The following is a 12,758-nucleotide window of genomic DNA, read 5'->3' as shown; positions in this document are numbered from 1 at the left end:
ATGATATTAGCTAGAAAAGTGTGGGTAACCTTTCCCACTGGGACTTTGGGATCCGGGTTTTTTTTCACTACTTCAGCGTGCCCCGTCTCTCTGGGTGTGAGTGGCACCTGAGATTTTAAGCATTTCTAGTTCCAAAGACCTGTTCCTGCTTCTGCAGATACTGTTCTCATGGGCTGGGCCTTGTTTATCAGTTGAGAAGTGGGTGAGGGGAGAGAGACACGCGTGTTGCCAAGAGTAGGTGACCATTACCTTTAATTCTGTTCCCATCTCTCTGCTGATGGCCTCTGTGGTAATTATGACCGTAGGTGACGCGCTGTGTTAGTGGCAGGGCTTCTTTTACCAGAGATGGGTAGTATGGGCTTCCTACACGGAAAATTACTACATTTGGTCTTAAATGCAGCTCCCTGGAACAAGCCACCTCTCTGCGGAGCAGCGCTTGCAGGCAGTCTCCTGCTCCAAATGCTCGGTGAAGCTGATGTATCAGACTTGGCTAGGGAAAGGAATGAAACGAGAACCAAAAAGATCCCACGAGAAATGAGATCCCTGCGTGGGTCAGCTGTGGGACGTTTTATGAAGGTACATCCACAGTAGCTGTGGGGGGTTGGATTTGCAAGACTTACAGTGAGATGTGAGATATATCTCAAAAGGCCGAGTGTGAGAAGACAAAACACCTTAAATGCTGGTTGTTTTTTCCTTTGGTAGTTCTAAAACAGGTCTTTTTCCCCCAGTCAAGCAATTGAGAGAGTTTTGTGGTTTTAAAAAGTCTTAGGGGGACACAGGAAAACAGATCTTTGTCCTCAGGCTCTATAGTGGGCAATCTCACAACCAATATGCACTTCTCTATCAGTGGGTCACAGTGAGCTGGGAACTGTCACCTTAACAAGGGTGGATTAAGCCTCTGTCTTCTCTCTACTTTTCCCCTGCCCACTTCCTTTCCATTATCTTTGCTGAGGGGATTACTTTTTCTTTTCTTCTCTGAATCGTAATGAAACTTTTTTCAGACCCCATTGCAGACTCAGAAGTCGTACACCACTGTCATGCAAGAAGTAGTCAAACCAACGCAGACATAAAATCATACCATCACGGGCATAAAACCCACCTTTTACCAAGGTGGCTGGTGGATTTATTGCCACATTAGACCCAAGCGTGAGGTACTGGATCCCCTCGGCTCCCCTTGGCACTGCAGAATTTAGGTGGGGAAAAGGGGTTAGTGCTTCACAGAACTGGACTCGCGCGCGCACTACCAAATACCAAATTTACCAGAAACCGTCTTCTCTGCCCTGAGTGCCTCAGACCTCTGTTGCTGTAAGAGTTCCATTGCAATGTTTTCATTACCTTTATTATTATTTTTAATTATGCAGTAAAGTGACCTGAAATGATGCATCTAGAGTGCGTGTGTGTATGCGTGTGTGCGTGTGTATAGATTTTAACAGAACAGACTGTAGTACTCCGAGTGGAATTGCCTGTGCTGAACGAAACGTAACGTGCCGGGGCGGTGGCTGTCCTGGAGGTTTGCCTACCATATCACTCGCTCGAATGGTCACAGCAGTCTTGCCTTTTCTATGTGCGTGTGTGTGCGCGTGATGGGGGACTTCAGTTTTGGTCTACGAAATAAAAAGTTGCAGCTGCTTTTAACAGAAATTACAGTTTTGTGATCCAAAACGGGATATAGCGTGCTCACTTATATCCAGGATTGCTTGCACTGGCGCAAGCCCACTCGTAGATGCATGCAGACAGTTCAAAACCAGTCTTCAACCTGTGCATGTGTAACCCGAATACCTCTTTGTTGTTGCACCGATACGACCAAATCCAACACTGCAAGTTTTCAACACAGGTAATCTCTGATGCTATGCATTTCTGCCTATGAATTGAAACCACAATTTCTACCGAGTTCATACGATTGCGGTATTTTTAAACGAGTGAAAAGTTTGATGAACATCTCCGCCTTGTTCTTTGAACATGAGGTAACACATCAGCCTGGAGAACAGAACTTATTTAATAAAAATATTGCAAAAAGACCTTTTTCACCTATCTAGCTGTAGCCTTGCTTGAACATTATGTATTGCACTTGTGCTGACTGGATGTGGGAAATGATTTGTGTTTGATTTTTGCAGGAATTGCTATCTACTTCAAAAGGAAAAACAACACAATTTTAACTTTCTGATGGTGCTTTTTAGAAGTCGTTCACGCTTACCAAAAAACACAAGTGTGCAATTTGTTCTGAAACAATCTCGGGAAGTATTTTCCCGTTACTATCATCCCCAATTCTGAAATGACACGTGATGGTGTGAAAACTTCATGCTGTTTTTGCAAATTGGCATGAATATTTAAGGAAAGACGATGTGTTAGGTAATGCTGAATGAAAGGAACAGCACGAGGGCAGGGAACAAGTGCTAGTTCAGTGCTGCTGCGCTTTCAACATGACAGTCAGCAGAGTGTATATGCATTTTACATGCAGTTATTTATTGGAAACTTTTGGTCACTGAAGTCCCTGCATGTGGCAAGATAGTACAATTTCATACAGTACCTCAGTCGCCAAGCATGAGGTGTAAGGAAGAGCACTTGTGTTAATGAATCCCTCTGTTAGCCGAGCAGCTACAAAGGGATTACTTCAAAGACACTTCATTTAATCAACAGCTTTGCAGAACAAAGTAGTCTGAAAACTGCTACCCAACAGCTAGGCCATCAATTCCGCAGCCTGGGAAGAAACTAAGTCTTTGAACTGAACGCCTGTATTGCTAAATGTCTTTGTTTTCTTGCCCTGGTGTTACAGAACCAGCTCTCCATAAACACCCTAAGCTGCAGGTTCTCCAGAGTAAGAATGTAATCCAGCCAGCATAATGGCATGGGCATGATGGAGCATGTGTAACCCAGAGGATCACCTGTTACAGCGTATGCACTTTAGTTCTGTTGCATCCAGTTGGTTTTGCTAAGATGCTGAGCTAATACTGTATTGATATAACCCTGCAGTTACAGAGTGCCCTCCTGGGAACTGCTTATTAACAGTAAGGTTTCTGTTTTTTTTTTAACCTAATTCTCTGATGCTCAGCTGGTATTTCTGGAGCTTATGAGGTACTGAGAATCACCTCACTGCTGCGCAGGAGGGCTTGCTTTCCTGGTAGAAATTCACTTGTTATTTCTTCCAGTTGCTTAACATTCAATTTTTAAAGCCGTTCAACAGGAATTAGATTTTGTTGCTTGCTGTGTCTTAAACGAAGTTAGAAATAAAGCTACCTCAACTATTCTTAGAGTGCTCTCAGGGTAACTTTCCAATAACAAATGGAAAAGATGTGAGCGTCCCAGTTGTATAGCAGTGTCTTGAGGCAAGGTAATTATTAGAAGACAATTGCCTCTCACCACTAACCTGATTACTGTTTGCATTGAGATTTTTCTGAACAGTTGCTTTGACCAGTCTCACTTTAAAAATGAAATCCCTCCCTTAATGAGTATGTTTGGCTTTTCATGTATGCAACCGTATTTTAAACGGGGTAGTTTTTCCACCCCTGTTTGCAGCCTGTTTTCTCTCACCCCTTTTTCTGGACCTGCCATGCTGCTGCTTCCAGGCTTAGATGCCAAGACATTCTATCCAGTTGGGTCAAAGTATAGTTAAGGGGAGAAAGAAAAAAAAAAAAAAAGCCCTGCAATTTCAAATTAAAACACATAACACTAATAACAAAAAAAAACAAAACAAAACACACCACAACCCACCCTGAAGCCTTCCTCAGTCAAGGCCTTTCACTGTTCTTCCCGTGATCTACACGAGGAAAACTGCTGCTCTACCAGTAGTACTCCCTTCTTCAGTGGATCGATTCTATTTCTGGCCAACTACAGATAACAATCCCAAGTTAGATTTGTTTTTGTTTTGTTTTGTTTTTGCAGTGCTGACTGTAGGCTTCCTCAATTGCCAGTAAGTTTAAGGAAATGACAAAACTTTCTCTGTGCTACTGAAGCCTTGGAGGGGACGCCACTAAGGCAAGCCAGTGGAGTGCTCCTCTGCTCTCATCTCCAGAACAGCCCTGCCTGCAGCCAGCATCACGAGCCAGATAGCAAATAAGGCAGCACAGGGACACCTGGACATTTAGGTCATGCATCCAACCTGTCTGCTCTGCTGGGTGGCTTCCAGAGAGAGCAGGGTGGTAAATTCTTCGCAGAACAGCCTCAGAAGCTTGAGGGCTGTTGCAGTTCTTGCCCCTCTCGCGCTGCAGTTGCAGCACACGACTCTGAAAAACACTCTTCCTCTATTAGAATAATACACAGCCTCAAGAAGAAAACAGCGACACAGCCTTCAGCATCTTTACGGTCAGTAATTCCAACACTCTGTTTAGAAATGAGCTTTTATTAACTATATTGAATTAAGCATTACTGAATTTGAGGAACAGGTACAGAAATAGAAGTTCCAACATCAGTGTTAATTATGTAACGCTCCCCAGTGGTTACTGATTGTTTTTTTCAGAAGAAACAGTTATTTAGTATTCATCATGATCACCCTAAAATGTATCATCCTCCTCGTCCTGGTGAGTTTGCATTTACCTGATTCTACCCTCTATCAGAAACTCCATTACAAAAGGAGAGTTACCATGTGGCTGGCTGGCAGGAAGGTCCACGTTTGTCTCTAAAACTTGAGGACTGTTCGAATGCTTAAAATGAAAAAAAAAAAAAAAAAAAGAATTACAAATATGTCCATTTTCTCCTTTCCTTCCCCTTCACTATTGAGACATACTCTCAATTAACTTCAACTTCTTATAAAAATAAAATTATACCTCTAATAAATATTTATTAACAATCCTGCCTAAAAATGGGTTGCTAAATGCTCATTATTCATTTTTTAGTTCTTCCCCCAGAAGGGTGTACTTAAAATGGAAGGAAGCCTTTTCAAACTACGTGTGTCAGTTTTCAGTAACTACCCAAGAATATTGATTATGAAAAATCAGTATTTACAGGTTTTCCCTCTTTTGGCTGCTTGGCGAATTTTAAGTAGCTTTCATTATTATTTTAATAGGACATAATCATTTTGATGATTTATTCCTGCATGAGCATAAGATTTTGTAACTGGGTACGGGGATCAACTGCTGGAATAAATTTGCATAGATGATGCAGTGCTTCAAATTTGTAAAAGGTACAAATGTGGTTAATGTTAACTGACTTATCCAAATTAGGAACACAGATAAAGTATCAGGAAAAGCAGAGAAAGTCATTTTTGAGGAAGTTATAATATCAATATGGATTGAGGTCAAACAGAAAGACTGTTGTGGATTCTTGCAGTAAGGCTGATATCTATTTACCCATGTGCAGGTAAAGCAAAGTATGGAAAGAGATTCATGTAAATATGTAGGAAGAGAGAGTCTTTTTTACTAGAGCATCTCTCCAATTTTCCTTTTCCACTATCTGATTCTTTCTTGAAAACACCTTCTGAAAATGTATGCAACCTGGACTGCTGATAAGCTGGTTTCTATTCCAAGAGACAGCGGTAGCTATGCCAGTCTATGAATTTCCAACAAGTTAGAGAGCATCTCAATACAATTCTTATTTCAAAGAGGCCTGCACTTGACACAGCAGAGCAAACTTTAACATTTCTCAGGTTAAAGCTGACTAATCCTTCCGCCTTGGATTTTAACCTGCAGATGCAAATCCTGCCAGAGCATCCCCAGGTAGTCTCTGTTTTCCTTCAAGCACGTCCACTCCTGTATCTGTACAGGGCTTCACAGGCATCACCCAATCTATCCTCTGGTGAGCATACCCTACACTTTGAGCCTTGTGCTACTGCTGCAACCCGATCACAACCCTTACATGGTATACTGCTATGAGAGCAGCACGGCTCAGTAAGCATCCAGCAGGTTTTTCACCACCTCCAGTGGATGGCAGAAGTTTGCAGTATGAACAGTCTAAACCGCTGCTAACCTTAATGAAGGCAGAAGCTGCTGTTAAAGTGATCTGGCCACATTAAGAAGTACAAATTAAGAAGCACATGTTGGTGTTCAACCCCAGTTCAAACTAGAGAAAAATATTGAAAAAATATATATATTTAAAGATCATTGCAAGTGACTGTTTCTGCTGGTCATCTATCCTAAATAATTGTTTGAAAATACAACGAAATCTATTATTTAGTTAACAGCCAAATTAGACTAATGGCTTAATGACTTGTAAAGATGTATTTGTGATAACTCTCCTTCATTCTCTCTACGTTTATTTTTTTAAGGAGGAATGTTTAAGCAATACTTTTAGAAATGGAAAGCTAAGACTGGCTTGTCCCCTTTATCAACTTTACTGATCTGCATATTTCCCTTAGACATTGTTGCTTGTTTTTCACCTTCTGCCTGTGTTCTGGCATATGGAGAGGAGCTCAGAGAATGTGCATTTATCTCAGAATAAAAGTGCATGGTACCTGTCAGCTCTTATCCTACCTGTTTAAAACATGACAGTGGGCAGGGAACCTGTATCTTGACACTGTCCCACCAACAAACACAACTGAAGTATTATGAACGTTACCTCTTTCCTGTATGCATCAGCTCAAAGGCCTCGTTAATTTTGTCAAAAGGCAAGGTGTGAGTCACAAATTCATCCACTTTGATCTTTTTGGACATGTAGTCAGTCACCAGTTTAGGCACGTTGTCTACGCTCTTCCAGCCTGAAAGACAGTGAGTGTGCATTTGTTTTTGCCCTTTCCACACACCTCTGTACAAAGAGGAAGGAAAACATACAGCCCTTTTACAGGTTATCATCTGATAAATGTGAAAAGGAACCGAGATTGGTGGTGTTTGTTACTCCTGCTCTCCTCAGGCAGTGAATAAGGAATGTCAGAGGGCAGCTAGATCTGGCAAGGGCACACATTATCCAGCCACGTTAGCGCACTAACCTTTCACTAGGTATTTCAACGTTTGGCATAGAGCAGCCCTCACCTAGGAAAGCATGCACTAGCATCTCTGTCAGCCCCTTGTGGCTGTAAAAGTCTCACCAGGTTTCTGGTTTGATGGCAGAAAAGGTCTATCAGGACTTTGTTGCTTTTTATTTTCAAGTTCTTTTGTAAGTTCCCATTTTAGCCCCGCAATTTGCTTACTGACTAAGCAACAAAACCACCTTTGAGTTCACATCTCCCCGAAGACCAGGTCCTTTGCTGCATCCCAAACCTTGTGCTAATAAGAAAGCAATCCCACTATACCACTGCTATAGAACTGACTAGTGGGTGGTTATATGCTCTCTTTGAAATATGTGAGATCTTGTATTTCATGTGTTTATTTCAGTGTGTTTATCTGTAGACAGTCTGTAGGAATATCAAGTTCTTCCTGCATTTAGCCCCCAGCAAATTACTTTTATCCCCAAAGCAAGAGTTACCTCCAAAGGCGGTCCCCTTCCATGTCCGCCCAGTTACAAGCTGGAATGGCCGTGTAGAGATCTCCTGACCAGCAGCAGCCACTCCAACGATCACGCTGACTCCCCAGCCCTTGTGGCAGGCTTCCAAGGCAGCCCTCTTCACAGAAGAACAGGACAAGAACAGATCGTTTACTGCTAATGTTAATGCTACTTAGACTGGCACAGGTTGCACTTCCTCTCCCCCAGTTAATGAATCGCCACGTTGGTGTTTAAGGGACAATAAATCCCCTGAAAATTAGGTTAAGTTTCCCATTGGTTCAGACTCCTTACACGTTAAAGATTGCTCTTGTCATATCCCATCTGGCTTCCAAAAAAGTCACTCCCCTAGAAGCTGGGATAAACTGCAAGCAGAGACAACGCAGACCATGTTACTGACAGATCAGAAATGCTGTTGTCATTCCTGAAAGCCTCGCCTTACGTTCAGCAATACTTCTATGATTCTAAAAGTTAAATTAATTATCTGGGGGAGAAGGGAGATTTCGAGCGGTCCTTGAGATTTTACATTTGTAAATTATTATTATTATTATAAGTAAATTATATATTGTACATTGTACAATACATTTTATGTGTTTTTTGTTAATTTTTCAGCAGCTGAAAACTCAGGATAGAAAAACTTCTGCAAAGTATAAGAAACAGGATTTGCATATTTAGGGTTTGATGTAAATTGTCCTTCTTAGTCACAGCCATTATTACTATTTGAAAAAAAAAAAATAGCATGGCATGTTTCCTGTAACAAGCAAGCAGCTGGGTTTCCTATTTAGCTGAACAACGAAGTGGCAACCAGCTGTGCCCTCCCTCCCCTTGCTGCTGTTCTGCACTCACTCACCATGACTCCAACGTTACCGATGCACTCGAAGGAGTAGTCTACGCCACCGTCGGTCATTTCAACCAGCACCTCCTGGATGGGCTTCTTGAAGTCCTGAGGGTTAATGCACTCGGTAGCTCCAAACTCCTTGGCTTTGGCGTACTTATCCTTGTTAATGTCAATGCCAATGATCCGGGATGCTCCGGCAACTTTACAGCCCATGATAACTGCCAGCCCAACTCCTCCTAAACCAAAGACGGCACACGTGGAGCCAGGTTCCACCTAGGTGAAGAAAAAGCCATGAGCAACAGAGAAGATTCTTCCACATTAGTTAAAAACCCAAGTCTGTTACGAAGAAAATGGGGTGGTAAATATATATGGCTACAAGACTTTATCGCTTCAATAAGGCAAACTCTATGGAAAGTTTATAGAAAACCTCTTTACGTGCTAGGCTCTCCTTCTTGCCCAAAGACTTGACTTCCATAACCTGCCCCAGCCTCATGTGTGCTCACCTACTGTCTCTCCCTCCCACCCTGACCTTCAAAACTACCAGAATGACTTGCACCCAGATTAAGATGAGTTGGGAAAGTGATTTCAGGAAAAGCAAAGTTGGTATTAAAAGACATGCAGCATCTCCCACGTGGATTTTGTCTAACCCTCTAATTTTCTTCTGACCTGATCTGCCCTGTACGGACGTTTGAAATTCTTAGTTAAATTTCACCAGCTGAAGAGCATAAAAGAACAGAAATTTGGTACATCATGTCTACAGCCTTTACCTTGGCAGTGTTAACAACAGCCCCATAGCCAGTGGAGATGCCGCAGCCCAGCAGACACACTTTATCGAGAGGTGCTGCAGCGTCTATCTTAGCTACGGAGATGTCAGCCACCACCGTGTACTCCGAGAAGGTGCTCGTCCCCATGAAGTGGTAAATCTGCTTTCCTTTGCAGGTGAATCTGCTGGTACCATCAGGCATGACTCCTTTCCCTTGAGTAACTCTTAAGGCAAAGACAGGAAAGTAGAGTCAGAGCCTTAAGCAGTAATTACTCTCACTAGACAGTATTGTGTAAGTAGCACAGGGATACAGTCACATAATTGCACCGTAATTTTTGGAACATTCCAGTAAACCCATGAATTTACAGAAATTAGACACTAGTCTCCTAATAAAACATTTAATATTGTTAATTCCTCCAAGGAAGCATAGAAAGAATTGGGAGTTGGATCAGCACGTTGACCCTGTTAGCTACCAGTGCTAACTGCTTGTGCCATGGTACCACACTCCCATCTTCATTCACCTCCTTTAGTCTGCTTCCCTCGAGCAGCAGCCATCAGTTATGTCCCTGGGTTTTTGCTTATTGGACCCAGCTGCAAAATCAGCAGACAAGCGTGTATTAAGGAAAAAGAGCTCTCTCTATAACTCTGTACCACTCAAAGCCTTCAGTGTTTGCAGCAAGAGCTAAATTCCCTGAAGTATTTCCTTTAAGTATGGATTAAATACAGAGTCAGAGCATTTATGTTTTCAGAGCTGTAGAAACAGGCTACCAGCTTACACCTTTACAAATGTACAAACAAAAAAACAGATTTATTTAAGGAGAAATCTTAAGGAAGAATGCAAAGTAGTGTCTGATTCCTTAAAACATGTACTTTCTTACTTTTGATAACTAGAACAGGTATATGTCAAACAAATACTATATCGTGTGTCAAGATAAAAAGCAAACAGACCTGATCTTTTGACACAGATTAGTTTTAGGATTCTTGCAGAATTTGCACTCGCCACACTGGGGGATGTACAGAGGGATAACGGTATCCCCTAGAGAGGAAAAAAAATATCTGGCTAATAGTGAGTCAAGCAAGGCATAAAGAGAGAAGCAGAGTTATTCAGTTTGTATGGCTTTTATGTGAGCAACTGTTGATTTAAAACTGTTCATTTCTTTTTACAATCTGCTTACAGTCCAGAGTAGCACTGTTAGAGTGCTAGATAAAACACTTTTTCTCATCTCTGAGCAGACAATCAGAACTTTATCGTTCCAGAACAAATAGGAACTTACTGTAAAGCAAAACAACCTCAAACCAATAGTAACACAATTAAGTTGTTTAAAAGAACAGGTAACAACTTTCATTTGAAAAAAAAAATAAAATCTTCTAACTATATCGATCCAATTTCAAGCAAGAAATCTGGAGTCTTCCAATCTTTAAACCAAGTGTACATTGAATAGATTAGTGTTATTCCTCAGACAAAAGAAATGTATGCAGACATTCAGAATAAAACATTATATCCTGCAATAGAGCAAGTGAATGGCCCAATTTGACAGTTGCCATTATAGTAAAGTCACACTTTTAAGGAAGTCAGAAAACTTGTAAGATGTCAGGTATTTTCTTACCCGGCTTTACTTTTGTTACTCCTTCCCCAACGCTCTCCACAATTCCTGCTCCCTCATGACCCAAAATCACAGGGAAGCATCCTTCAGGATCAGCACCGCTCAGTGTATAGGCATCAGTGTGACAGACAGCAGTGGCGACTATCTATAAGTAAATAGATAAATATAAATAAGTCAAGGTATCTTGAAGAATAGAATAGTAGCATAGATTTAAATATTAACCTTTGGTTGGTCATTCAGCAAAATTGCCAATAGGAGTTTGCCAATCCTAGTAACATTTGTGATACAGCAAGCTGTATCACTCCTGGCACAGCACAAAGTATACGTCACACTTTGAAAAAAGAAAATTTGGGGGATAGTGCATCTTTTCTTATTCCACCAACTATGTCCTGCTGTTGAAAGGGGTAGATGATGTCATCTTGTTTCCTCGGGCAATAAATCTGTAGTCCAAGTCATCTCAATGCAGGCTGGGTTCCTGGATTTGAAATAATCAACCTCCAAGTCTAGCTATGAACTTTAGACCAGGCTCTGGACTGAGACCAACAGAAATCAAAGATGTTTTCCATAAAAAGAAGGTCTAAACACCATAATTTTCTTCTTTGTAAAACCGCTGAGATACTAATGAACTAATGCTATCCATTCAATGTTTATTCTGTTGGTAAACAGCTTTAATACTCAGTCTCCCAAAACATAATGGATACAGGTAAAGATTGATGTAATTACCTTGATGCGGACTTCATGAGCTTTTGGTGGAGCAACCTCCACCTCCTCAAGAGAGAGAGGTTTACCTGCCTCCCAGGCAACAGCAGCCCTGCATTTAATAACCTAAAAGACATCAACAAGAAAAAGAGAACATCTGTTAAAATAATTCTTGTTCAACCAAGCAAGGAAATGAGAGAAAGGCTACTGGCTTTTGGAAAGAATCCCAGATCTGAGATACATCATTTCAGCACAAAGGCTTAAATGGTCTACATTTGCTCCCAGGAAGCTGAGTGAATGAACCAAGATCTGAACTTTGAATGTTATTCTCTTATTGTGCAAAAGTATAATAAACCCAGGACTGCTTGGGACATATACAAACACTGCAGTGAAACGAGCAACAGGAATGGAGAGATTGCATAATAAAAGCGGTGGTTTAAAATAAAACAGGTATGTGTGTAAGAGGTGGTCCTTGAGCACAGAGTGCTCGTTCAGAAATTTGGAAAGCAAACTGGAAGTCACGTAACAGCTCGAGACCCCCACATTAAAGGTGGGCTTCTTGTTCCGTAACAAGAGGGCTACCACTCTCACCGCACCCCAAACAGCACAGCCACGTGCAAAAATCGCTGAAACGACTGCTGCCGACCCAAAAAGGCCCTTTTAAAAACCTTATAGCCCCAGCAGAGCAAGCAGGGATTGCTCCCTGGGGCCAAATTCCCTTTGCTCTGTTCCTTGCTACCCGGCTGAACGCTGCCAAACCGCACCAGGGGATTTCACCACAGAACCCTGAACCGGCTGCTGGGATGGCGACGGCCGCGGGTGCACGCAGAAATCCCCAAATCCCATTAATTTTGTTGCCAATATAGGTCTCCCAAAACCCCAAATCCCATTATTTCCGTCGTTAGTCGAAGCCTCCCGGTGCTGGAGGGGGAGTCTCGGGGCGACCCCCCCCCCCCCAAAGCGCAGTGACACAAAGTGGAGGGGGACAGAGGGGGACAGGACGGGACCAGGGGGGACGGGGACCCCGCTCGCTGCCTCACCCCGCTCGCCATCGCTCCGGACGGAAGGGGAGGGCGACCCCGACCCCGCCCCGCTCCAAGGCGGGCACACGCATGGCCGCTGGAGCCATGGCCGGGGGCTGAGGAGGGGCGGGAAGATGGCGGGTGCCTCCCTCAGCGCCTCCCTCCATCCCTTCGCTGCCACCCCATGGCAGGGCGGGGGTCTCCATGCCCCGGTCCCAGTCAGGCGCCGACCCCTGAGGTGTTGCGGGGGGGGTGCTGAGGTCCCGTCCCCCCTCAACTAGGTACCAGGAGTCAGCAAGTGCCACTGGTAGCTTGATGGGGTTTGATGGCGTAAATAATAACTACAGTATTTAATGGCGTAATGACAAGTTGAACATGAGTCCTCTGCGTGCCCTGGGGTGCTTCAGGCACAGCACTGCCAGCCGCTCAAGGGAAGGGATTGTCCCGCTCTGCTCTGTGCTGGTGTGGCCTCACCCCAAGAACTGAGA

General features: G+C 43.0%; 1 protein-coding gene across 1 annotated transcript; it reads right to left on the bottom strand.

Moving 5' to 3' along the window:
* Positions 1-4,320: 4,320 nt before the first annotated feature.
* On the bottom strand, positions 4,321-12,340 carry LOC116489131 (alcohol dehydrogenase class-3). The gene is made up of 9 exons (XM_032187261.1): positions 12,289-12,340; positions 11,273-11,374; positions 10,553-10,694; positions 9,894-9,981; positions 8,950-9,169; positions 8,195-8,455; positions 7,330-7,465; positions 6,487-6,625; positions 4,321-4,637 (listed from the first exon to the last, which is right to left on the bottom strand). The coding sequence occupies exons 1-9, from the start codon at positions 12,298-12,300 to the stop codon at positions 4,613-4,615; spliced, it is 1,125 nt and encodes a 374-aa protein (XP_032043152.1). The 5' UTR covers positions 12,301-12,340; the 3' UTR covers positions 4,321-4,612.
* Between the last annotated feature and the right edge of the window lie 418 nt (positions 12,341-12,758).

This window comes from Aythya fuligula, chromosome 4 (genome assembly GCF_009819795.1).
Source record: "Aythya fuligula isolate bAytFul2 chromosome 4, bAytFul2.pri, whole genome shotgun sequence".
NCBI lineage: Eukaryota > Metazoa > Chordata > Aves > Anseriformes > Anatidae > Aythya > Aythya fuligula.
This window is presented reverse-complemented; position numbering and strand designations above follow the sequence as displayed.

Coding starts and splice junctions, on each gene's coding strand:
- LOC116489131 (XM_032187261.1), bottom strand. Junction 9,170..9,893: donor AATCTGTGTCAAAAGATCAG/GTCTGTTTGCTT, acceptor CTTTGCCTTAAG/AGTTACTCAAGGGAAAGGAG. Junction 6,626..7,329: donor GAAGGGGACCGCCTTTGGAG/GTAACTCTTGCT, acceptor ACTGTCTTTCAG/GCTGGAAGAGCGTAGACAAC.